Below are 27775 nucleotides of genomic sequence, written 5' to 3'. Positions count from 1 at the left end.
TACCCTAAGGGAGCTTTGCACACCCTAAGTGTCATGCCTTGCTTGCTTTATTTTGCACCCTTCTTACTTTCCTTTGCACACCTTTCCATTTCTCTTGCAAACATGGCAGTCTGCATCCCAAAACCATGGATGTGCAAAATCTAACACTTCATAGTTTAAAAGCCCTACGCCAACCAAGAAATACTTGCCTGCGTTTAGGCATTCTGTGATCCTCACAACTCCTGATGAAGAACTTGATCAAAAATCGGAAAGAAACATTAGCAGGAACATTGCTTCTTTAAGATAGGCTGTGGTGTGCTATTGAGCTATACTATGAGAGTTGCACCGGATGCAGCCAACAAAAACAAGAAAAAAAAGAAGAAAGAAAACCTGCGATCCTTGTACAAGTGCACAGCTAGCAAAGTGTACTACATTGTTCATACAATCAAGTACCGGCTGCATTACCAAAGTGCAATTCTTCTATTGTACCATGGTCCGTAGACTTTTTGGTCGTGGGTGTAGCAAGTGAACTCTGAGTAGCAATCTAACAAGCAACACGAGCACAAGATAACACTTTGGTTGATGAATGCACAGCACATGTGCATGGAGATGTAAAAAAAATGCCAATGACAAGTGTGCAGCTTTTGGAAAACATGGTTTGCTTTGCAATGCAAATCCGTCACATGACTTCACACTCTGTCAAAAGCATTGTCAACTTTTGTACAGGTTCAGCAAAACATTTATGAAAACTTCGAACGAAAAAGAATGGAAATTTGTATTTACAATTGGTGCTATGTACAAATACGCTCTATGTGCACTGCTTTCACTCAACTCTTCACTACAACTTTCAGAGGTGCATTCACTTTTAAAAAGTTTTTTTTTTTTTTTGAGGACATACCTGCTGCTTAATGACGGCCGAGATTACCAAAAGGCAAAACAAAACTCTGAGTATACTACTGCTTATTTGGTGCGACACTCTAAAATGTGTGCAAGACGACCTCATGACGGGTCGCAATACCAATTGGCACTGAAAGTGGCAAGAGTACATGTATTTAGAAAGAATTGGCGGCAAGAAAGTAGGGCTGCTATACCCACCTGTGACATGCAAGAAAACTGGAAGCTTCTTGCGCTGGTTCAATAACTGAATGAGCACAGCAGAAGTGGCCGCTTTAACAACTTCGCAAGGTACTTTTGAGAATTTTGCCCGTTCCGCACCACTAAACCAAAGCACTACATAATATTTGCACCAGTGCGATGGTACAATGCTGCAGCTTGTCTATCATGCCGAATCACTGCACTCAGCGATAACTTTAGTTCTCTAAGCTACTTAACCATTCTCACCATTTTCACGCGACATAAGTTGGGTAGGAAACTGCTACTGTTGCACATAGAGGCAGTCAGCTTTTGTAAACACTGCCCAGTGACTGCAGGTAAAATGTCCACTACACAAGGCAAGGAGCAGAAAGCGTGATTGACTTGTGTGCAGTTCAAGGCCAGTGTCCAAACGAAAAGTTCGAGGTGGCTGTGAGAACGGCCATGCCTGACGACATGTTCCACCATGCTGCAGCAAGGGGCAGGCAGACCGCACATGCACACACTGGGAAGGCATCGGTTCCGCCTTAGACCGTAGGCTTCAGTGAGAAGGAGAGCTTGGGTCGCACGCGTCCCTTGTTCAGGATGACCTGCTGGTCCAGGCGCATTTTCTTTTCCTGCTCCAGCTCCAACTGCCTGCGGGCCTCATCAATCTGCCGGCGCTCGTCAACCATTGCCAGCCGCTCTTCCGCCTGCACATGCACGCACACGTCAGTCACCTAACACCATAAATTGTTCACGATCACTACAGTGATCAATTTCATCACCAGTTTATGTCTGCCGTAGGACGAAGGCCTTTCCCCTGGCAACCACATCTTGCATAGGTCAACTCTAGACTGTAGTTATTCCTGTTACTCTACTGACCACTAGTTACCTACACTGCACAATAAGCAAACTGCCGAACTCCGCTTACTCCTCCTAATCTCAACTGCTACATCAGCTACAGTAAAATGTTATTAAAGGGGCCCTGAAACACTATGGAAGTTGAGAAATGCATCTGAATTTAAAATAGACTATTTAAGAAATACTTTGCAGCAAGAAGTATTGCAAACACGTTCAGCAGAATCAGAGTTATTCGCAGTCAAAGGTCGCCTGTGATCCTCTTCGCAGTACTCCGGCTCCTTCTTCAATGCCTTGCACTGCAAAGGCTACGGCGGAGCAGGGCATGCCCGCAACGCTCCAGTTACTCAATGTCACCATGGCATGCAGTTCAAATTTGATTCCGTATGTTCATGTAGGCACCACTGCTGGGGCTTTAAGCCCTTACAACAGGCCAAACTCAAAGGCTATCCCTCAACATTTGGCTGTGTTCACGGTGTCTCCCCACATGTCCCGTCCCATAGCTGTGCTACAGTGTACTAGATAGCTCAAGGTTCGTACAGAACATTAGATACAAAATCCAAGGCCAATTCAAGGATTTCAAGGAGGAGGAAACAAACCTTACTCGTATACTTACTATGAAAAATAGTAAAATCTACTGCTCAGCTGCAATTTCTGCTCTTTATGAAGCTTTTCAAGGTTGCATTTTTCATTGTAATGGTGTCATCGCCTTCCAGCATGATGGTTAGTAGTGTCCAGCTTCAACCAATGATGCTCAACGCGTTAAAGCCATATGGCTGAAACTTATATTCTGCCACGCCTTTCTAGAAACCTAGGGTTTGAAAATGTAGCCATGATGGCTGTCGTGTGAACTAACAAAACAAAAACAGTGCTACAGCTTGGTCGGTTCACCTGGCTTCATCCAGCTCCATGATGGCTATTGCAATTTAAATGAGCCTGCCATTGGACATGAACACGCCAAATTGCATATCTTAGCAACACCAAAAAGACATATCTAGGATTTTTTCCAGATAGGTAGTGTCCACGGCTCAGCCTTGATGCAGATGTGGTCACTTTAGAGGTTCAAAAACCGCCCACCACCCTAGTTTTCAAGCAATTCATGAAACACATTTTCTTTCAAAAACATTTAAGGGCCCTTGTGTCTTTCCAAATTCAAGGGTGTTCTGGAAATTCAAGGAAGAGTACAAACCCTGCAGCTACAAGCAGCTGCGTTTCTTCGCACAAGCGGCACAAGTAGCACGTTTTTTTATTCACTTATCTCTAGAGCGATTACAGAATTTCTGAGGGTCAAACGAAACATTGTCACCATGTTCACTTGTGCAAATTTGTCAGAAGTGCGCAAATCGGCTTCATCAACATAGTCGAGCATGAAGCCAACGTGCGAGGCGCGCTGCACCTCTGAAAATTCAACCCTCCATACAGTCTAGTGCCCAGAGTAGATGTGACCAACAGCACTCGGCGCACTTCGGCACGGAAATACTATGTGTCCAATCTCACACCAGAGCAGCTAGACCAGAGTATATTGTGAACTAGCTCGGCTGGTAGGCAGCATGTTGGCTTACAGTCCGGGTGCAGTAAAATGAGTGTGCCGAGTTTGCACCTTTACCAAACATAAAAGTGCTTGCCCATTGTGCACATGTGCACTTACGTTGTAGCTGGTCACTGCTCTGCCACATACAATGCACCGAACTACAGTCGAACCCGACTATATCGAACCTGTTTACATCGAATAATTCTATATATTGAACAATTCCTGGACACGGTATAGTTACAATGAGTATATATAGCAAAAATTATGCTTACATCGAACAAAAATAACAGTGACTTCCGATATATGGAACGACAAGCGGCGGAAAAGTGCCCCCAGAGTTAGCTTTCCCTCACAGTGTGGGGAAACCCTGTGGTGCGGCTCCATCCAACCGCACTCCCTACCGTGACTGTGCTGCCTCGGACAAGCCTTTGACACCCCCCTGCAAAATATGATCCTGGCCCGCCCGCAGCGCTTGCTCAGACAGCCAATCAGAGGCTCTTGTGCAGTCATTGTGCAAGATGGCGAAAGTACCAGTTGTCTCGCTGCACTTGTGGTTCGTTCTGTGCGCGCCTTGTGGGCCTTCTCCTGCAGTGTTGCCGTGATGAAGCGGCCGAATTCGCCTTTCGCCATGAAGCTCGAAATCATAAATCGGGTCGAACGCGGTGAGAAGTCAGATGTCCCCGCAGCCTGCAAGATTCTGAGGAGCACTCTCAGCATGATCTTGAAGAATAAGGGGGAGATTAGGGCTAAAGCGGCCAAACTCGCGATCCAGTGCCCGTGGCGCCCGACATGTAAGTACGCGCACGACCGTGTACGAGTGGTTCATCCGAAATTGCTTCAGCCGTGTCGGCTTCCGTGTGCTCGGTGATGACCGTAAATTCTGATGAATGCGACGCAGCCGTTGCCGGTGTTGCCGAAGTTTGGAGCAAGCTGTTTGACTTTCCAGAAGCTGTTGACAAATCAACGGTGGAAGAGTTTGTGAGTGCAAATGATGGTGTCGAGACCGCAGGAGAGCCCGAAAACGAAGACTACATTGCCAACATCGTACCAAGCACAAGTGAAAGTGGGCACAATGAGGAAAGCAACGATGGTCGTTTGTCCACATCCTCCGAAGTGATTGTTGCGCTTGCACTGGTCCGGTGCTTCTGTGCAAATGCGGAAGGTTGTGGCCTCAGCTGCTCGATTCTCCGACTCCTTAGACAATGTGAAGAAGTGTGTGCATCGCAGGCAATGAAATTGCCCAAGCAGAAGAAAATGCTGGACTATTTCATGCGAAACTAAGCTAGTTTCATCAATAAAGTGATTTTATAAATGGTATGTATTTTTATGACATCCAATTATTTAGCAAGCTTATATCGAATTATGCACTATATCGAACTGATGGGCGTTTTCTTGCGAGTTCGATATAACCAGGTTCGACTGTATACAGGGGGCAAACCTTAGGCGATCCTAGTGTCACCGGTGAGATTAATCAGCCAGCTGCTACCTTGTACGCTGGAAACCACAACTATATCCACAACTTCAGCAATGGATGCCACCCTCCAAACTCGCGCTGAAAGGATTCCGAAGGCTACACAAGCTTCGGCCATGTTGACAACACACCTCAAAGGTGTTCCGAGAAGCAGGCGACCGGTTCCGTCAGATGACGGTGCTCGGACCGGCTCAGTCGCCCACAGAGACTAATCAGAACTCACGGTTGTGCTCAGCAAGCCACAGCAAGCACGCACTCCGCAGCGGCCACAGCACCTGCGCTACGTAGCAGGCGCAGCTACATGCCAACCGCAGTGCCTATGACAGGGCTGTATGTAATGTGCCTTCGCACTTATCTGCTCCAGTCTGGCTGTGCTAAATCATGAAAACCAGCTTCATCCTGCATCAGCTTGACGGGTGGATAGTAGCCACAACCAAACTGCGCATTTTGAAGTGCTATGAATAGCTCACTACGAAATGATGTTTGCCAAGGCATCTAGCCAGGAGCGAGCACATGCTGGCAAGCGTACGCACGGATAGTTTGACCTTCAGTTTGACGAGGTTTGAGGCAGTTGAGTGTTCGAAACTAATAGAAATTAGTGAGACACAACGGATACTCTGCCAGTAAGCACTGTGATTAAAGTTTAATTCCTACACGGGCGGGCGTGGCTGAGTAGATGAGTCAGTGTCTTCCCAAAGTATGCAATTCTTGCTGAAATCCGAAACCCAGATTTACACTTCACAGTATGCAGTCTGTTTAGTAAACTGCACAAATAAATACACACACTACCGACTACAGTTAAGCCGTGGCATAACAAACTTCAATATCACAAAATGCTCAATATAACGAAGTATTAACCTTTTCATAACCTCTTGTCCATAGGACATTATGTATTTAGAACCTCAATATAAAGAAGTGTGTTTGTACGAGATTTCAATATAACGAAATTTAACTGCCACAGCAAAGGAATGCCGAAACAGTAAATAGAAACTTCTTCAGATGCAGATAGTCAGATGATATAGTTAAAAGCGGCTGCTTGCAAACGCACCTCTCAAATCGCATGCCGCGCAAGAAGAGCGATGGCCGAAGTAAAGCTGCGTCGTGTTCCATATAAAGTCCAACTGCAATAAGGTCCTATCGTGCCCCCCGCACGGTGTGCTTTAGGTGCGAGTGAACATGTACGATGGGTGAGACGAAAAATATGGTGGCTTCACGACTTCCACACGTGCAAAGGGAAAGAGGGGGCAGAGTGGGGTCAAGTTGGTGCGCATCTCGATTTTTGGCGCACATCTTGGCAGTGGCTGAGGAGGGCTGTAAGCGTGGCTGAGCACGTATGCAGCTGCGCACCCTGCTTTAGAGGCAATCTGCCGCATGTGCAAAGAGTGGGCGTGCCGAGACAGCGTGGCACAATGTGAACTGTCTTTAGTACTGGAGGTTGTGGAATCTCGAGTTTCAGAAAACCACTGGAGTGAGAGGCAGACGAAGCATTCACTCCGCGCTGCCGGCGCTTTCCTGGTAGTGTCGTCCCAGTGCGGGCGACACTATCAGCAACGGGGGCAGAGTGAATGTGAAAGCATGGCTGGCTTTGCATAATTCGTACCGCCGAGATGTCGACGACTTGGCATGAAACCATATCATTTGTCGCCGACTCCCAAATTTATCAAAATGAATTGTTTTCCAATTGAAATTTGCTTTTTTTGATTGCTTGACAATTTGGAAAATGTTGCGGCCCCTTTCTGTATAAGAGAAATTTATCGGCGACTGTACTTATTTGCATAAACAAAGCAAATTGCCGATTTTACCAACTTCATTATATCAAGGCTTAACTGTATTTACTTTCCACATGCAAACTGAAGAGCCAAAGAACAACGATGCACACATGTTCGATGGGGAGGGCCCACCGCTGACAAGCAGCCAGAGCAGAGGCAAAGGCTTCTCTGTTACCTAGGTTGTTGCCCCCGTGTGTCTGAGGAGCTCATGTCGCATGACATACAGCATGCTTGTTATTCATTGTACGTTGGCGTTTCCTCCTCCTCTGCGTTGCCCTCATCAGTCTCTCTTCGATCAGCGCACCTCACTGAGCAGCTTGCTAGCAGCCTCTTTTGTCCGAGGGATTTCCCGACCCCAGCTGCCTTATAACAGATATTTCATCTTGCCAGGCTATACTATAAGCGGTACACAAATACACTGAGTTCTATGGCAGGGTAAACGGGAGTCAGAATAAGACAGCATTATATCCAGTCATGCACTATAAGTTGTTACACAATAACTGGCCCTGAACTGTACGTCAGTTAGCTGGCACTGTATAAAAGAAGCAATAATCCCATGCTTGTATGTTCACACTGCTCTATTGTCATGCCTATTGTAACCAAGAGTATTTCGATCCCATAAGACGTGTCGTGAAAAACTGCCTTAAGGCTTCCTGATGTTTGTCCAGATGCACCGAACATTTGTTGTAACAAAAACTAGTCCCACTAGCAAACACCATCAGCTACTGTAGTTGTAACGTGCTTGAGCGTTTGCCGATTATTATCAAATGGCTTTTTACTAGTCATGTGCAGATACCAAATAGTGGACTTCAAATCGAATATCCTACTGTTGAAAAAAAAAAGGTGAAAATCGAATCTAATATCGCATCAGAAAATTTATCACAACATTTGATGTTTACAAATTTTGGAAGGAAAACAATGGAAAAAGAATGTAGGCGGCTACAGTAACTTAGGTACGTAGAAATGAAGATATACAGTATGGTCTACTCTTATTAAAGCAAAAACCAAATTAGTATGCCAGTACTCATTACAGTTCAGTTCCAGTGTATAAAGGTGTGGAAAATATATTCTTTTTTTTATCAATAGGATGTCTGTTGAATAGAATGAAGTGGTTCTTTCCCTCTAAAGCTGAAGAAATAATAGTATGTTAGTAGTAATGAATACCAATGAGCTTCTCAGTCAATTAGTGCACCCAAGTTTACTTGCAATCGTTCATTGCATAGAAAGTTTTGCTTTCCAGTTTATCTCCAAACTACAGCACAGCTTTCCTATATTTACGGCAGGTGGGCTATCGTAAGGTCAATCTGTGCAACAGACGAAATCACGAACTCCACATCATGTGGCTCGATCACCACTCCGCACTTAGCCACAGGCGGTGCTGTGCGGTAAAGAGCAGGCACCTTTTCATTTTCAGGTTCGAAGCAATTTGTCACCTGTCAGAGTCTGAAATCAAGAAGGTTGCGGCACGTTTGCCCGGTGCTCTCGCACAGCTGCCTCACAGTGACATAGAGGCTAGGTTCACGGCCATTCAATGAAGCAGCGTTAAGTTCGTCCCCACATATCCAGCACAATCTGCATCCCTTCCAGCAGCTAATCTGCCCGGTCTACGCACTTGTGTTCGCACTTCTCGAAATACCCATTGCTCTTCTTGCCAGTCCCTCTGTCCGCGTTACGTTATTGCTTCAATCAGACCTGTTGACCTGGATGAACCTTGTATTGACAGAGGCAGCCCTGGCCGATACGGTGCCATTCTGCTAATTGCGACGTTTGGGCACTGTGTCCAATATCCGCATCGGGCCGACGTTGGGGAGCGCATGAAATAGGGCAGAAGCGCTCATAGAGACTAAGTCCACAACCACAAAATCCAGGGGTGGCCCATCCTCTACACGCTTGATGCACCTTTTGCACTAAAAACAACAAAATGTTGCCTGCATGGTATCAAACACGAGGGGCTCCATACCGAATATTTGAAAAAAATCTAATAGAAGACATTCAAACGGTCACTATTTGATTCAATGATATTTCAGTATTCTCACAGCCCTACTTTTTAGCAGTACTACTTCAATAAGAATCATTCATGACCAATGATACTACTGGTGAGTTTTGTAAAAGTACACGTACCAAGCTGCGCTGCGCTTCCTCCAACTGCTTGCTTTTTTCTGCCAGAGTTTGCTCAAGTTCTTGAAGTCGTCTTCTCTCCTCCTCCTACAGAAATCACAAGAAAATACGGTTAATGACAGCACTTAAACCAACCAATATGCTCATAGAACTGCAGCCACTCATAAAAGTTCTATGTAACCTAATGTTCTAAAGCTTACGTACAACAAAAGGATATTTACAGAAGTTATAATAACACTTGGGCCAATTCCATCAATGCCAGCACTGCGTAGCAATCACACGACTTGCACACAAGCAGTTTAGTTCTTTACAAAAGCCTTCACGCAATGATAGCGATTAAGTGAAGTTCAAATGCGACCAGTAATGGTCACATAAGCATTACTATCAATTGCTAGTAAACAAATCAATCAAGGGCTCCGTCAATGAACTCTGCAAACCTGCTCTGAAAGTGCTACCACTCATTTTTCTTTGCTATATGTCTCCTAAACTGAGAACAGTATAGGAGAGTGACAGAAGCACGATTGCTACGCGGGCTGACGCAGCCCCAATGCTGAATGGTACCGCTTCATGCTAAGAGTAGTAAAAGAAAGTTTAACGTATAAGATTAGACTAAAATAAAAAGGCTCGCCCAACCCTTATGCTAAGCCAAATTATGCGACAGCGTTAGCACTCCCAAGAATTTTAAGTCTAGAAAAGTATAACCCTACAACTCACCCAAGGACTACCACCTGAGGGGAAAGCAGCCCAGGTAATTCGCCTCTGCTGTCGGTCCCCGCAAGCACACCGCCGAACGTACTCTTGCACCACAAGGCTTTATGAAGCCTCGTGGGGCAGACAAGAGAAACGCACAGTTGACCACAGCTTCCTTAGCATTTGTTGTTTTGTCAGGCTTAACGTCAGCGAATAAAAAAAAAAGGAAAAAGCTTCCCTAGGCCCTCTATTTCATCTCCCAAAAAGTTTTGACGAAGCCCTCCCACACCCCCCCACTGCGAGAAGTGCCAAGTGAAAGAGACGCATTCATTCTCTTGCCTGTGGTTGAGTCAGCTTCCCTGCATGACAAACTGATTCCAGACACTCACGCTTGGTTTCCGGTGAGACGGCTGTGCCTAGAGAGAACTTGGAAGAGGCACTTGGCGTGCGAGGGGGAAACAAGTCTCGAATTAAACATAACACTCCACCTTGCTGCTTGTGCAGTGGCGTCCCCAAATGCTGGACCACGTACAATCTCCAAACGCACTCCAGACCATATTTTTTTCTCTGTCCCTATCTTTCCAAAAGCACACCTTCTTTCACGGAGTGCACTTCTGAGCAAGCAACAGTTCGGTGCCACCACTGTCCATGCTGCAGTTTCAAGTGGCACAGCATGTGATTTTCTGCGCACGAAAGGCTTTGAAGACAAGAAAAAAACTTATCCAATTGTTTCCTTAATACTTCCACATCTTTATATATGCCTTTGACTTAATGATTTTACAGCCTCTGCATTTTGCTAGCAATGTCTGCATAACCTCTTCCTTTCAATATGAGACCACTTACACAAACCTGCATCTGAATGAACACAAGGTGACTTCCAATACACTGCTATAAAAATTCAGTGCTTATACCAAAAATGTTTATGTTACTGTCTCAAGTTTCTCATACAAACTACCAACCAAAGCACCAGTGCTGTAAAACACCAATATCTTATTTATTTATTAAGACTCACTATTCAACATCTACCCACATTAGTATAATCTCTGCTGCGACCTCAAATCTTTCTTTCACAATTTTGATCAGCCTTTGAGTAGCAATGACAGAGGCTGTAAAACCATTACTGTCATAACTTAAGAATTTACAGATACTTATCATGTGTATGGCTTCAAAATATAAAACTTTCGGAACAGCTGCATGAAAACTGAAGTTTGGCGACACCATAATAGAAATTTCATAAATAAAAGCTCAACCTATAAGTTATATTCACCATGGTTGTGGTAAACCCAAAGAAACTACCAAATCTCCATGCACCTAGTTGTTTACAAATGACAAATCTTTTAGTGACAAAATGAATGCTATATAAATCTAATGCTTAATATGGATTACCAAACAAGCCAAAATTGCCACCTTAGCGAAAACAAATCTAAGCTCACTGCTTTATTTAAATAATCCCATCCTGTCTTTACACATCAGTACGGAGTTGTGTACAACACCACTGATGCACTCCTTGTAATATATTCCTAGCCACAATGTTTCATTTACAGGGTTGGATAACAAATTGCGCTGACTCCTGTGTATTGTATTCCTAGTAGCAGCTACAATGTTTCGTGTCATTCCCAATTGTATGCTTCACTTTGGACAACACAGCGATGTAAAGTCTGCACTCCTGTACAAGTGCCGTCACATGCAAGCTTACTATGATCAGATCAGGGGTGCAGTAAGGTTATCAGCGGGAACATTCATACCAGTCAGATAAAGGCACACCTGCCACCATGTGCCCAGAGAAATGTCGCTGCCAAAGACCAATCGGAGCATGCAGCTGTGGAAGCTTCAGAGAGGGCAAACTGCTTTGTCCCTCCACCGGCTTGGCTAGGCTTGACCATCGGATAGCAGCAAAATGCAGATTGCATCTGCTGCTTTTGGGACTCTGCTGTCTAGATAGGCAAGAGACAGTTTTTGCCGATAGTAATTACAGCTTACCGGAAATGCAAAACATTGTAAATATAAGTGAAGGCAGTATTGCACAGCAAAATTTCATACTGTAGCTGGGAAATTTTGAGAAATGTGGCCTGGTGACACTGGATCTGGTGCAAGGGAGTGTACAGTGGCATACGAAATGGCATGGAAATGTTTGATGTGCATGCTCATGGGACACAGCAGCCGCATAGGCCTGCAGGAGCGAGCTAGCTCATACATACCAGCAAGCATACGAGGAATGCGTGCCTCAATTTTGTAGTGTGCCCAAAGAAAATATGTTTACCAATGAAGCATTACTGTATTGGTGGCTGACCAGCTTTGTACGAGAGTGCAAGTGCTATTGCCATCTGCAAGAAGGTATTGCACTTATTGAAAGCAATATTCCGAAATATGTAAACATTAGTTATGACAACACAGATTATCTCCGAGATGACATTTTGACAACATTGATCCAATTTCCTGCAGCTTAATGCCAACCTCGAATAAACAAGCCATATTTAAGTTACAACTACACTGCCTTTCTTCTTGTTGGTGTTGACCTGGGCATGAGTTTTCTTGGGTCTGTGCATTCTTTTTTCTTGCAATCCCACGAGACGCATCAGCAGGCTTCTACTGTACCGCACGTGGTAACCTACCCAAGAATGAAAGCTTACAGCGGTACAGAATAAACTGTACCCTTAACATACTTCTTCAATGACAGCACACCTTTGGTTCCACGTTTAAATGTCTGCAAACCTGATGTGAATTGGCACAAAAAATTAGGAAAAACAAAGAGGGGCATAAGGACAGAGGACTGTCTTTTCACCCTTCTTTTGACACCCTTCTTTCTTCCTAATTTATTGTGCTATTTTCCATCATGGCTACACTCGAACTATCCTAGCAAAGCATCTTACTCATCTGCTAGAGATCGTCAATATGGTGCACTAAAATGCAAGTTCATCCATAACCTGGAGCTACCACTGGAAAGAATGACAATGCACAACTATGAAACAATAACAGTGACAGCGTTTTACATACATTAGAAGTCACCACATAATTAAAACTTGTTTGTGTCCAATTACCACAAGACATGTGCACAATGATTATATAAATCTGCATAACAATAAGAAAATTCTAATGCACAATTGTCCACTAGAAACAGTGAATCAGTGATGAAACACTATACATGGAAAGCAAGCACAAGCCAGCTGGATTACCAGAGCCTAGTATGCAAATCGGTAAGAGAAACTAAAATAAGCTATCCACAGAGAAACTGCTCTCACAGACGACATCACTAGGCATGCTTGTTGAATGAAACGCACTATTTGACAGTCTTCAAGAAAGGAAAAAGACTACCATAGAGAGCTTGAAAGCTTGAAAAACTGATGCCTCTCTCTGATGACCATGAATGAAATATGGGATTAACCAATTGCACTAGAAAAGCGCTAAATTAGCACAAAGGATTTATCTTTACCTCCTTACATAATCAGACTTCTAAATTACATTCCAAGTAACTCAAGAAAAGAAACTGCCTGAAAAGCATCCAAAACCCAGCCGCCTATGAAAGCAACATAATGCAAGGCATAAACAAGAAAATTTATATCACCAGGAAGACCATAGTTAGCTTGTGATGCACATACCGTACATACAAGGAAGCCTATTTTCCAATGTTACTGTGAACAATGTACTTAATCATCAGCCAAAAAAAGAAAAAGGCAGTCCCATACGCAAATGAGTACCTCAGATAGAACACACCTACCAAAATACGGAAATGCTAGTTGTACCAATCACTAGCTTGCCAGTCCAAGCAATGAAGCACCACACTTTCCAAAGCCAAGCTTGTAGCGAGCAAAAATGCACTAGACTCACTGCGGAAGAGCAAGCCCAAAACACTGGCCCCACAACCACCACTTTCATATGGAAAACTGACTAGTATAACATAGTCCAGCAGATTGCGTTCAAAACGTGAGAGCCATGACATGTCCCTGACACCTGCAACGGGTTCGCAAAAGCAATACCTTTCGAGGTTAGGTCCCATTACTCTGAGGGAGCTCAATAGCACTGAAGCATGCAACGCGTACATTGACTATATGGAGAAGCTGGCTGGTATATGTATTTCAATGCAGAGGAAAAAAAAAAAACATTGCAGTGCCCAGCACAATATGGAAAAGCTTTAAAGCGAGCAGCATCAAGGCACAAAAAGCACTGAAGAGCTCTGGCTCTCGAATGAGCAAGCGGCCAAGCGCACATCGTCTAGAAGTTGACAGTTTGTCAGAATGGCTACCGCAAGTGTGCGCCACGATCTACTGGCTACTGCCCATGGACAACCGGGCCAGCAGCAGAGTCACAAAGCAAGGAGAAGAGGGTGGTGTGCAAGAGACAGAAGGATGGGGGGCCGGCGGTGGCCTACCTCCCGCTTCTGCTGGTCGGCAACCATCTGAGCTCGGCGTTGCTCCACCTCTTGGAGCAGCTGTTTCTCCATGTTGTGTCGGGCCTCTTCGACACGACGTCGCACCTCCGTCTCCATGGCCTCTCGGCGCCGCTCCATTTCTTCAGCCACGCGGATGGTCACTGCCTCTTCGATCCGGCGTTGCATCTCTTCCTCAGATCTCTTGGAATGGTCTGCATCGCGCTGTCGCCTGCGCAAAAGATCCCATAATGACTGATCATGTATGGTAACGAACAAAAAGATAGCATGTTTCGATTTTTCGGACATACCAACTAAACCACCCAGAAAGCTGGTACTGCGTCAATCCCAGATCTCTAACCTCGGACCATATGTTACTGAACCACCACCACTTGACTATTCGCTCAACATAGCCTATCCACTGTCAGCAAAGCTTGCATAGTCCCCAAGAAGGTCTCCCAACAAAACCACAGACTGACCAGTACGTCATAAAATTCAAGAAAAAAAAGGCTATGACAACTCGAGAGGTTGGCCTAGTTACGCGTCGATGCTGCTCCAAGTCCCCCTGCCCTTCTCTGACTTATGGCTCCCTTCCTTCGATCCCCCTTTTTTTCTCACTGGCCTTCTTGCCCTATATACATGGGTCTCCACCTTCCTCTTGCCTTGCATTGTTGTCAATAAGGCTGCTGTATATCTGTCAAAGCACCTAGAAAGAATCAATCACTGCCACCTCTGTCCCTTTCGGTTTGGTGTATGTGAGAACAACCATGCTCGCAGTCTGCCGTCTTCACTATCAGTGCCAAAGCGTCTTTTTTTTTTTGTAAGCCCTGATGAAGAACAGTCTACCAGTCGAAACTGTTGAAATTAAATACTTGTGCTGTTTACCTTGCAGCATCACTCAAATTCCATATATATATATTGTGAGACAACGGTTAGGCCACAGATCTTCCTTTTATTTCAGCGAGCGAGCCACCCACTATTACGGCCCCAAGTGGTGAGGATGAGTATGTGCAGATGAGGAAGATGAAATGCACACGCAGCACTCACACTAATTTACCTCGTGCATTGATGCAGGCAGCCTGGCCGCAACTTAGACTGGCAAGAAATGCTGAACGAACGGTTCGAGACGTGAAATGTGAACAAACTCTGAACCACAGCAACTACAGTCAGAAGGCACTTAAATGAGAGTGACACGGCAGTTCTCAGGGGAGGTTTGTTCTGTAATTATGTGCATCCTAGAAAACGCGAGAGGAACTTCTCACACAAGCCCGGGGTACGAACAGTGCCCAGAGCAACACCTCATCTCCGGGACAAAAGGAAACGTCACAGTGAGAACTCTCGTAATGCTGCTTGAGGTCTTGTTAGCTGGCTTCCGTATTGAGTCGAGCATGTTGGTCTACATTTATCAAGTCTGGAGATAAAATGTTAGCACACGGAGGCCGAGGAGCTAGTAGGGACATTAAAAAAAGAGGCACCGAGTATAAACGTCGGCGAACGGCCGTAAACGAGGTAGAAAGGGGAGTACCCAGTAGTTCGCTGAACAGCAGTGTTGTTATTTCTCAGAGTGCTCTTGCTTTCATGGTCAAATTAGTTACCAAATACAATGTGGTGCTATTATGCTCTATTATTCTTCTAACTACCTAGTACCTACCATTCTTTCTTGTATAAAATTTAAGTATTTGAGCTGAAAACATCTGTCAAAATGTTTGTTTTTTTACTCTGTGTTCTTTTGAATCTATGTACAGCATAGTCAACAGATGCAGACAGTCCCCTTGACCAAACGTTGGGCCCCAGGTTGAGCTGAGGCTTCCCTTGTTAACCCATTCCCTAAAAACCTTTGTCTTGTTCACAAGTACGGGGAAATTATCGCTGGGCTTGTACTATGCACACCCGGCAATTTCTTTTCTTCCCTATGTGTGCATTGCAAATAACCTCAAGCAGCACGCGACTTTCAGCAAGATTTAAATGCAGTTGCTGCTGAATATCTAAACTGTCTTTCCAGCTGGGTTTTTTTTTTTTTTTTTTTTTTTGCAGAGAAGCAGTTGGAGTAGCTATAGGAACACTCAGAAACATTATAGGCATGTTTTGACAGTGCCCTGAAAAAAACTACATTCACCGATCTAATATTACGAGGAAATGGGAGTGAGGGACTTTAGGGGTAATGTGCAGGCAAATTTTGAAGTGTGTGGGTTAATAAGGAGCCAAATGGACTTGCTAAACCCTCACTTTCTGCCTGTTTTGGGCATTTCATGAAATGCTTACAAAGCTTCCCCAATGATGGTCGTTGCCACCCATGAAAGGTAGTAGCAATTTAATATTTAAACGGTATGGGGGCCACATTATGGGCGACACTTTGCAAAAAAATTCCTTACAGGTCCCCTGGCATCAGGCCCCATTGCAAATTTTGGTTATAAGCTGGAACTTGTAAAAAGCCGTATGAGGTGTGTCTAACTGAAATAATTCTTTAAATCGCTTCGTTATTAGAGAGAGAAGAAATTAACTGTCCTGTCACCATGCTGCCAGGAGGCAAGTTGAAGCGTCACTGCCACTGACACTGTCCATTTGCCTTAACTAGCGTCTGCAAGCGGTGTTCCTTCCTTGCCTTCTCCCATATTGGAGCTGAGGGTGTGGTCATGTGCATGTGTCGAGCCTCACCTCCTCTTTTTTTTTCTCTCCTTTTTTTTCTCCTTTCTTTGTTCCTGCGCAGCGCATTTACAGAGGCATTGGATGATTAACTGAAGCCATTTGACATAGTGAGTGATTTAGCTAGCCCCATGTTTTACATGGCCGTTTTATTTGTGCATATTACCTTGACTCGCTGGCTGGGAGCAGAGCTTCTTCGAGAGGGCGGGTGCACACAGTTTGGTATGAATTTCAGCTGTTCTCGCAATGCACAGCGCTGTTATACTTTGCAAATACAACTGTCAGCGGGTGACACATACACTGCACTTGTATATCATAAATGGTCAAACCTGGTAAGAAAGGGCTCGAAAAGCATTACACGGTTACTGTCCAATGTTCCCCACAGTCCTATGAGGAGCGATGTGTGGGGAAGTTAAATGTTCCTGGAAAGATTATGAGCTTTGGAAACAATTACTGGACACTTGTTTTTTGCCTATTTTTGCGCATTACACAAGGTTCTTAGCAGGTTCTCAGTTCAAATGAAGTACCTTGTTTGTATTTGGTGAAAATAAGGGGCAGGTTACAGGTGATGTGTAAGCGAATTGTGTGGCGACTTTTGCACTACAATGCGTATGCAAGCACTCTGGAGCGTTAAGAGAGTGCTTTCAGAATGACACAGAATTTAGCCCTCTGCATGGGCGAGAACTGTAGCTGCTACCAAGATTAGATTAAGCAAAAATGGGCCAAACATAAGGCTTATTAGCCTGCATACGAAGAGCATACGAAGATAAATCCATGTGGATAAATTACAGCTCTTGTAAAAAATTCCTTCAGAAAGTGCTAAAATCTATTACATGATCACTGTCCACTATTTTTCCAGTGGCCCGAGAGGACTCCCGCATGACACCAATTTTACGTTTCATGAAAAAAAAAATGTTAGGTGCAATATGTGGTGAAACTAACATGTCTGGCTTAAATTAGCTTTGAAAATAAATCAAATATGAAATGAATAGTGCCAGAAGCCAATTGAATTGAATGTTGAATACTCTGCAAATAATGAACACCCATTTTCACAATTATTGAAAACAACATTGACATCCCAGAATTCTTAACGTTAGGATGTATGCGTCATTACATTGCATGTTACGAAGCGTTGCTTAATGAAAACCCTATGGAGTACTAGGAATGAATAAGCACTTTGTTTGCATAGGCAGAACTCTCCACAATTGCGGGTGACCGCTGTATAACCGGTTAAACCTGGCTCCCTAAGCGATGTAGCCTACTCCACTTCGTTAAGCTCTCAGGTTTTATGCCAGTATTGTGCACACAGATTGAATTTATTATACTTTTGCTTAAGTTTTATATTTCATTGTGCATAGTTGATGCTTTTAAATATAAAAAAAATATCCGTATCTATGAATAGCGGTTGTTCAGTTCGAATACCAATTCGAACAGGACATTGTTCGATTTGTTATTTCAAATTTTCAAATATTTGTACACCCCAAATAATTGCCGAGCCCTCATATTCTGACTATTTTCATGCTTTATACAAGGTTTGTAATAGGCTCCCTGGCATCCTCAGGAAACTAAATGAGTGCATTGTTTATATTTGGTGAAAGTAAAGGAGCAGGGCCTGGGTGATATGTTAACAAAGTTTAAAGTATGTGGTGTTAGACACAGACCATTCACTAGCGTTGATCAAGGTCTCTGAACGCAGCCACTTGCCGTCACATTTTAATTGTGGTGCGCGAGTGTGCGTTGACCATGCTATCGGACCCATCCGACAGGTTGACTATCCCGGCCCCATGTGCCGCATGTGGAGCTTTTGTCTCCCCCCCTGCATGACGCTTCCCGAAAGTGCAACTGGAATTCGGCACGGTTCGAGGTAGTTGACCCTAGTGCCGGAAAATGCTGCCTGCCGCACTGGAATGTCAATCAAGATGACCTGTCCCCATCCAGCAGAGTGCCGTTTAGGCGAGGAGGCAAAGCCACAAAGAGGCAGCCATCAGAGAAAAGAGCCCATGGAGCCAAACATGACGCAACTTGCATGTTCCCTCCGACTGGATGAACATGACACCTGTACGGGCTCGACGACTGGTGAAAATGACGACACCTGCACGAGCTAAACAAATGGCTCAAAATGATGTGACCCCGCCGGACTGAAGGGGTTATAAGCCAGAGTACCAGCGGGAAGAGAGAGATGTTCTTCCTGCCACGGGCTGCAGTGTCCGATTTGCTGCCAGCCGTCAAGGACTTTTTGCTGTCATTTTGCTTTGTTCTATTCTTGTACATAATGCAAATAAACCTTCACTTCTCGAAGTCCCCTCTACGGCCAACTCCCGCACTCAACAGCAAGATCAAATAGTGGGTAAATTACAACCATTGCAGTAATGCGAAAACAAGATTTCTGGAAAATTATGCACAATTGTTACAAACAGCACAGAATTCAGCCCACTGTCCTGGGAGGATACTGCCCCCGCGATCACACTTAGTGAGATTTTTTTAAATATTACAGTTACACACAAAAAAAACAAGCATGTTTCACGTTTACGTGTACACTTTTCTTTTAATTTATTGCTACTCAGTTTGAGATATTTTCATTGTTCTGTTTATACCTGATGTTTTCTACAGTTTATTATTTATTTTTCTGTTGCCTTTGTGTTTTTTCTTTTGAGCTGATGTATGGCACTTTCACATCGCTGTTTCCCCCCCCTTATGTAATGTCCCCGAAGGGACCCTTAAGGGTATAATAAATGATGATGATGATGAATTGTTTCAACAAACGCTTGAAAGCACTATCAATGTCCTGAGAGAACTTTATGCCACACCACGTTAACATTTGGTGAAAATCGGGGGCACGTCAAAGGGACACTAAAGGCAAATATTAAGTCAAGCTAATATGATATACGAGTGCTCGGGAATCTCTAAGGCGTTAATATTATCACAAACAGAACGTTAGTAATAGAGAAATCGAGGTAAATGCAGGACATGATAAGAGACTCCTCGGGAACCTTCAAAAACTTGCCAGATTAAAGAACTTGTACAACGAAGGCACTCATTTAAATTGTCACTATTACTCAACCACTAGTTATAAAAACATCATCGTATTGCATTATAAGCCGAAAGACAGTGCCACTTGTCCAGTTCTATTTCATATTTAGAAAAACGAAATCCCTGTCCTTATCCTTGACAATGACATGGGCGCTCAACCGGTTTCGTTTTCGTTCGACTCTGCAATGCCCACGCTTTCGGGCTTCAGCAATTTTGTTATCACGTGGTGCTGCACTAGTTTTGCTGGCTCATGAAACTCGCACAAACTGCAAGTAGCAGAGAATTCCCCTTCCATGTGATGTCGTGTGATGCCCAAACGGTCCACAATACTTGACCAAAAGCAGCTGCAGCGGCTGATCCACCATTTTGTGTCGGCTCTATTTCTCTATGGCTGCATGTTTGCGTTTAGTGAAAATATATATATATATATATATATATATATATATATATATATATGTCGCTGTCTGTCGGGCACCATTTTACTCCCCAACAGCAGTGATCGGCGGTGATGACATATGCAAATAGACGGGTGGTGGGAGATTTGAATTGCGGTAAAGATAATGATGAAAGGTATTTGGACCCTTCAGATGCAATTTTCGCGTAAGCTAAGTCTTTTCTTGGCACAAAACAAGTGTTGCGAGGTTTCTGCAATGGTATTTAAGCAGTCAAAGTTGACCTAGCATTTGGCTTTAGTGTCCCTTTAAGTACAATGTATAGCTTAATTTAATGTATCTGGCCTAATTATGAGCTTTACAAATAATTCTGAAACCCTCGTTTTATCCCTACTTTCATGCGTCATACAGAAGCCAGCAGTGTCCTGGGTGAACTAAAATCATCTTGTTTATATTTCGTTGAAATAGAGTGCAAGTTGTCAATGATATGTAAGCAGAGTTCAAAGTACATGGGTTAATCACGGCCTTCACAGTAAACTGTTCGTGTTCTGCAGAGCATTATAGGAGTTTTTTAAGAAACGGCTTAGAAATTAACTAGGTGCACTGGAAGAACTATGTGGAGCTATGGAGATACAATTTGGTAAAAATGGTGAAACATTATGACCAATGTGCACATGAAGTTAAAAGATGTGCGTGGGTAAAGTACAGCCTTTGCTAAAGATTTCTTAAGTTCTCGAAATTATTATATACTGGCAACATTCTAAAGCGTGTGATTTAATTACAGGCAACTGAAATTGTTAACGCAACTGTTTGAAAGAAACAGCTTTGCTGGAAATTGGGCTGCAAAGTCACACAACTTTGTTCGACTAGTTTTTTTTTACTTTTTCTGGAAAGGATTACTTGCCAAAGAAGTATGACACTCTGCTGCTTGTCGTGTCCTTAAAGGAACACACTAAAGAGAAATATTATATTAAGTTCAAATCAAATATTTCTTAAACATTAAACTTTTTCATGTTTAATCTACTTAAACCTTGCGATTTCTCAATTTTTCTTGATTCTGTTCTCCGGTCTGGATCTGCTGAGTACTGCGCCTCAAGCACTCGTTTGACATTGGCAGACCCACATTTTTATACAAATATTGTATCTATTAATTATCATTATTACTATTATTATTACATACATGCAGACGCTGGCAAAAGCACCATCCACATGCTCTGCTGATACAAAAATTGCACCATACCAGTGCCACCTTAAGTGTCACAATCTGCTGCAGGACAGGGCACTGCTCATGAAGGGATAATAACCCACTCAGGGATGTTTGTAGGCACTTCCCCTACTCTGAATACCAAAACCTTGTATGCCACTGACAAATTCACTTTCACAATAATAAGCTTAACAGCAACTGTAGTGGTGAAACCATTTCCGTTGGTGAGAAGTCAGGCACTGCCAGGCCCTACAGCATGTGTTGGAAGCAGTACTACTACTGCTCTTTGTATGTGAGTACTGCTGCTATTAGTGCTGGTGCTCTTTGGAGCTCTTTGGTCCCAGCTGGTGCTCTTTGGAGCTCTTTGGTCCCAGCTGGTGCTCTTTGGAGCTCTTTGGTCCCAGCTGGTGCTCTTTGGAGTGCGAGCCACATATTTGCATGTTCCTTTCAGCAGCAGATTACTCTGTACCTTCATCCATAATATGGATTCAAATTTTTCTCTCACTGTGGAAGGGCCTATCGCAGCTGTCATTTGCAGCTGTCATCATGTATTCATTACACTAGGTACAAGTTGAGAATCCAGTAGCAAATGGAATGGAATGGCAAGGAATGTCAAATGTACCGACAAGAAGCTTTCTGCCAAGGAAATGCCAGTTCCCTTGAGAGCACAGGGATTCACTTGTAAGAACTACTGATCACTGCATGTTTGTCCACCTGTGGCATACGCACAAGTCTTCACATTTGTCACAGTCCAGCCTTTCTATTACTTCTTCCTTTCTTTTGTCCTTGTTACGCTTTCTTCTGCAGTTTTCTCTGTTACTGCTACTGGTGTAACGTGTTGTAATCAGAACAAAATATGCAGCAGGCTGTTTATAGCAATGCAGAGGGTGGATAAAGTGCATGGCAATGGGTCAGGCTCAGCGGGCTGCATGGGTGAAGATGGAGAGCTGTCTATAGACTGCAGGTCACATCTTGCCTAGGTCTGGTCTGAAGATCCAACAGTGCATTTTCGTGTAGAATTAAATGGGCAACTGCTTTCTCACTTCCTTTTTCTTTTTCACAACATACAAGCACAAAGGGGACTTTGACATGAAGCAACACTGTAAGGCTTGCTTCTTTTCACAGAGAATAAGCAAATGTTTGCTTAACAAAAATGTAAGTTAGTAAAATTTTTATTTGTCTAATTTGGTTATTCCTCTCTATTGACTACTGCATCTACATATGTCTCGTACTGTGCCATTATTCTAATATTTGTGGTTAAACTTCTTTATTTCTCTGGGCTGATTTAGGTTTTATCTACATACATATGTTCAATAGTGTGGAGTTCCCAAGCACTACTTTATGGGCTGCGTGGCTCATCAATCCGCCCTGAGGCAGCTTTCTGGAGTCCTGCAGATTTCCTGCAGTCCTGATGCTCCTCGATGTTTCGTGACTGCCTTACGAGGGTTATGGGCAGTCAAGCTGTTGAACCTACTTTTAGCCCATATTTCTATATAGGAAATTTTCTGGAAATAAACTTGAATTGCACTGAATCAAACTTTCTTTTTCTCTCTCTCTCTCGATTTCCTACTTCAGACAGTGTTCAAAATGCAACGAGTTCAGCAACTTGGCAACTCAGCTTCACAGCAAAGCCAGCCTCTGGAGGGAATAAAGTATGAGATTCTGTAAATTGTGAGAAAGCTGCTCCAGATAGCAAGGAGTGGTTCAATGGCACATAGGTGCAACTACAGTGAGAAATTTTATCTGGGAACTTCACATACTATATCCCGATCTTTTACAGTGATACATTACATACCTGCCAGCCGGTGAAATTTCAAGTTTGTAATATTGCATGAACACCACACCAGAGGGGACACGCAAAAATCTTTAAAAGCTTGCTTTGAGCACATGTGTTTTCAGGGATACAGATGCACTTCATTAATGATGATTCACCTTTAGATGCAGCACACGAGTAGGCACAACCTTAGCTCAGCAAATAATGACAAGTAACACGTCCTTTTTAGATCACAGTGACTTTCTTTAGCGACTCTACTGTTGCCGATTTCACCTGTTTCAGGAATATGTATAAACTCGCACAAAGCAGATGCTTGTCTTGTCTTCTTTCATCGCGAGACGGGAAGGTCTGGAGGCCAACGAGGTGGCTTTATTTGCGAACCGTATTTATTTTTCATAAAATTCACGCAAGGTTCGTGAAATTGTAAATGGAGCCTGATTTCGTATAAACTTTAAAAAAAAAAACACCCGGGACAGTTGACAGGTATGCAGTGATGTGCAGCCCAACTACACAAACATAGTTGCAGTGACGCAAGCACATCTTGAATATGGCTACAGATTGCCACGCACTTGTTTGAACATCAGTAGCAGGTGATCCTCTGTACACACACAAATGCATGTAGTCCCGCACAGATGCACACTGAGGCAATGGATTAAACATTGAGGTATACTCAAGGTTGCTTATCTACTAAGCCCATGGATAAGGCTGCATTATTTTCAATCAGTTTAAGCTCCAAGATTCGATTCCATTTTTGTTCAGCACAGTGGTTTTAACTTTGTCATACGAGTTTAAATGGAGGCAATCAAATTCTTGTTCACACTGTGGCAGTCAAAACAAATAAAACCGAACGCTACAGAAAACATTATGCTGTTGCCATAAAATTTTAAGTCATATTCTAAGTCTACAGATATTGTTGCACCATTTTGTTATGTTGAATTATAATCAAAACATGTCACTTTTCTTGCACTTTCAGAGCCATGCAAAATCCTTGTCCCATTAAACTTGCAGCACGTTAGACTCACTTATTTACATTTTAATATACACTGGATATTATTTTGAACTCACATCATTTTTCTTAGAAGTCTCTAAACCAGCTGCAATGCAGCTTTTTGGGGGGAGGAGGAAAAGAAAGTTATCTTGTACATTCAAACTTTTCTGACAGTCACTTTTGAATGCTAAGCTAGCATGGAGAAACTTACAGGGTCTGTTCTGAAAGTAGTAGGCCTGGTTTTTTCCTGGGCGAACAGGTGGACGAGAGGCGGTTTGCGCGCGCACGATCGGTGAAGAGGGATATAGGGAACGCTGGGAAAAATCAGCAGCCAGTTCTCAGTCGTTGAACAGAGCAGGTCGCTTGTACTGTGAACCCCTGTAGAAATGCCTCATCACAGAATGGAGCGTTTACCGGATCAGCGATACGCGATAAAATTTTGTGCAAAGCATGGTAAAACGGGCAAGGAGACTCACGACATGATTAAGGAGGCCTACGGTGATGCTGCCATGGGTAGACCAGGTGTTATTGAGTGGCACAAGCTGTTCCGAGAAGGTAGGGACAGAGTGGAAGACAATGACCACTCCAGACACCCTTCGACCAGTAAGACCAACGAAAATGTGTCGCGAGTGAAAAATTTACTGAAAAGTGATCGTAGGATGAGTATCAGAATGATTGCCGATTTGAGCATTCCTCAAACCCAAGTTTTTGAGATCGTGAAATAAACTTAGCCGTGAGGAAAGCGTGCGCAAAGTCGTGCCGCGAATGTTGTCAGAGGAGCAAAAGACGAACTGGAAAGCGATCTGCCAGGATCTTCATCATGTGAGTGAGGACTTCCGACTTTTTGGACAATGTAGTGACCGGTGACCAGACGTGGGTGTTTGATTACGACCTGGAGAGCAAGCAGCAGAGCTTAGAATGGCACAACCCTTCTCCACGCCCCAAGAAAGCATGAATGAGCAAATCCAAGCAAAAGTCCACACGCATTTGCCTTTTTGATCGACATGGAGTCATCCACGAAGAGTTCTTACCACCCGGATAAACAGTTAATGCAGTTTTTTATGTGGAAGTCCTCAAAAGGCTGCAAAACGCATTGTTCATGTCCACCCAGCCATCGCCAACAACTGGCGGCTGCACCATGACAACACACCCGAGCCCCACAGCGCTCCGCGTAGTGGAGTATCTTGCCCTGCACAAGGCGGCAATGCTGCCTCAGCCCCTCTACAGCTCCGACATGACCCTGCCAGACTTTTTTTTCTATCCCCGAGAATAAAACAGACGCTCAAGGGGAAGCATCGGGGATTGGTAGAGGTGGTTCAATAGGCCGTTAAGAGGTAGCTAAACAGCATTCCGGTTTAGGCATTCCTGGAGGCATACGAAAACAGGAAAACTCGTTGGCAGCTGCGTGTAGATGCGGAAGGGTGCTACTTTTAAAAATTGTAATCGTTAGTATTATTCTCATGAATAAAAAAGTGTTTTTAAAAATGAGACCTACTACTTTCAGAACAGACCCTGTATACAGAACATGCTACATATTTTTAAGCATACAAAGAGAGAGTTATCTTAACAAAAGTCCAACCGAATCCAAAAATGCATGCTGTCAAACTATCCCACAGTGCTGTTGAAAATTGTCTCTTATGATTGCCTCCAAACACTGCAACAGCATACCAGCTCTAGTGAATCTCAATTTTGTAACTGAACACACGCAATGAAGTTTCCACAGAGATCTGCAGAAAGACAAGGCATATAGGGGCACACATAAATAACATTACAAATTCACTCTGCAAGCTCTCTATAAATGCGCAGGAAGTTTTCATTTCATGACATAAAAAGCCTTTTTATGCCGAGCCCCTCAAGCCAAACTACCTTGACTAAATATCCTTTTTGATATGATGACACCTTTTTGCTAATTTCAACAGCTCTGCCAGCTAATTGTCAAATTATCCTGTTTGGGCCATTGATTGCAATCTCTTTATGAAAAAAATGCAACTGTAAAATAGGTTGAAATTTTATCATTCTAAGTACGAGGACTCATAAGGAAATGCACAAAGGGTCATTCGACCACCTTGACTTTCCACACGGTCTGGAACACCTTGATATAAGACTTTGCTGGCAGTGAATTATAATTTGTGACTGCAGGGGTTGGCACTGCATATATTGAAGATTGTGCACCAAATTTCAAAGCTCAGTTAACACAGGTGCACCCACTAAGGCACTGACCAAGAATTCTTGGAGCTGCTGCACGACACCTTCGGTTATATAACCTCCTCTTAACTGCACTCATTCATGCATCTAAGTGGACATTCAAAGCAAGTTCTACTTTCATTCCCCAATGTTCTGAGTACAGTCAAGCTTGTTACTTCTGAAGCTGCCAGGACCCTGGGACACTTCCTATAAACGAGAAACAAACTTCCTTTCTAGTCTTTCCCTTTTCTTCTGTTCGTGTTAAACTAACCTGTAATCAGTCTCAAAATGCTAGTTTGTTTTTCTTAACAGTGCCCATTCTGTGCACCAGTCACCTGCCATTTCACAAGACAAATGGCAAATTGACTGAGCACGGCGACGCGATGTGAGAGAACGAGTGTGGTTTCACTTCAGTTACCGGCAGGCTAAGGTTTCAAATGTGTTGGTCAAGGGCAGCGGTAACTCACCTTTGGCGCTCGAAGTCTGATGACGCCCTGTCGCCTTCCGACGACCTTTTCACTTTGCGCCTTGCAGAGTCCAAAAGTCCGTCGATGTCGTCGCTGCTGCTGCTGGAGATCGACGATGACCGCTTCCTTCGCCGCATGAACAGAGGGGAGACATGCCGTCAGAACGGTTGCACCGTGCAGATGCGTTAAGAAGTGAACAGTGTCGAGCTCCTACTCACAGAAAACCGTGCTGGCTTCTTACGTCCGTATGGGATACGCAACCTCTGGGCGCTTACGTTGCCATTAGCAGTTGCTCGTGTCAAATAGGAGAAAACTCGCACATTTCGACCGCGAACAATTATTATGACAACAAACGAAAGGCAAAGGTGATTAGAAAGCCAACATGTCCGGCGACCTTTCACTAGGCAGTCTCGCGGGTGAATCGCCCGCCGAGATAAAAAGAAAAAAAACAAACTAATTATCCGCATTCCCAAACTAAGAAACCGCGGCAATAGGTGAAGGGCACGAAAAAGTAGTAGCAGACATAAAGAAAGGCTCTACCTTGGTTTGCGGTCGTTGAATTTAGGCACTGCTTTGCTGACGCTGTCGCGGCTCCGTCCTCTAGAGTGCGAGCGCCTTCGCGGGCGCTTGTTTTTATGCCTCGCGAGCTTTGGAGAACGACTCCTGCTTCTGCTTCGTGATCTTCCCATCATGTAAGGCACCGAACTTGCACCGCGCGATATGCGCGAGTAAATATGTGCGACAGGACTAAGGAGACTGAACAGTTACGACGTTCTCCGACGATTACCGACAACCATCCGCCTACGGGCGATGTTAAACGAATTGACAAAATGGAGAATGCCCATGGTTGGTTGCCTAGCGAACTAGCCAATGAACTAACCGCGTGACAAAGCAGACTCAGCAGATTGTCTGAGGCTCACTACGTCATCACTGAACGTTAGTATAAGACAAAATTAGTTATATATTTTTAAAATATTGGTTTAGAAAATCTTTTAAATTTATTCACATTGCACTCAAGCCGCGAGGCGTAGCACTTAGCAAGAATGTGGCGCCAAATTTGAACAACCAATTCAGTTGCACAGTGTTATCATGCGCTCCAAATGACACAAAGATAACATGTAAACTAAGCACAGTACAATAGAAAGTACACAGTACTAAAACACTTCTATCCTCTAGTCATACGCAGGGTGAGTAGGCTCCAGTCGCAGTAGAAGGCAGGATTAAAAGAGGAAGTCGGGGA

At 43.8% G+C, this 27775-nt stretch overlaps 1 protein-coding gene across 5 annotated transcripts; it reads right to left on the bottom strand.

Moving 5' to 3' along the window:
* Positions 1-617: 617 nt before the first annotated feature.
* Positions 618-27393, bottom strand: LOC142572879 (uncharacterized). 5 transcript variants are annotated; one of them, XR_012826154.1, is made up of 7 exons: positions 27076-27393; positions 26536-26661; positions 13857-14085; positions 11236-11424; positions 9515-9622; positions 8804-8887; positions 1729-1763 (listed from the first exon to the last, which is right to left on the bottom strand). XR_012826154.1 is itself a non-coding variant. In XM_075682316.1 (5 exons), the coding sequence occupies exons 1-5, from the start codon at positions 27225-27227 to the stop codon at positions 1599-1601; spliced, it is 756 nt and encodes a 251-aa protein (XP_075538431.1). In that variant the 5' UTR covers positions 27228-27388; the 3' UTR covers positions 618-1598. The 5 variants fall into 5 exon arrangements, 2 of the variants coding, with proteins under 2 accessions (XP_075538431.1, XP_075538432.1); XR_012826152.1 differs by having other exon boundaries at positions 1699-1763; positions 8804-9622; XR_012826153.1 differs by lacking the exon at positions 9515-9622 and having other exon boundaries at positions 1720-1763.
* Between the last annotated feature and the right edge of the window lie 382 nt (positions 27394-27775).

The sequence above is a fragment of the Dermacentor variabilis genome, chromosome 2 (assembly GCF_050947875.1).
Source record: "Dermacentor variabilis isolate Ectoservices chromosome 2, ASM5094787v1, whole genome shotgun sequence".
Lineage (NCBI taxonomy): Eukaryota > Metazoa > Arthropoda > Arachnida > Ixodida > Ixodidae > Dermacentor > Dermacentor variabilis.
The sequence above is the reverse complement of the archived record's forward strand: the minus strand, read 5'-3'. Positions and strand labels throughout refer to the sequence as shown.

Excerpts from the sequence above, each read along its gene's own strand:
- LOC142572879 (XM_075682316.1), bottom strand. The coding sequence starts at position 27,227 with ATGATGGGAAGATCACGAAGCAGAAGCAGGAGTCGTTCTCCAAAGCTC. Across the intron at positions 26,662-27,075 it reads TTCAACGACCGCAAACCAAG|GAAGCGGTCATCGTCGATCT; the intron begins GTAGAGCCTTTC and ends CATGCGGCGAAG. Across the intron at positions 14,086-26,535 it reads TCAGACTTCGAGCGCCAAAG|GCGACAGCGCGATGCAGACC; the intron begins GTGAGTTACCGC and ends TCTTTTGCGCAG.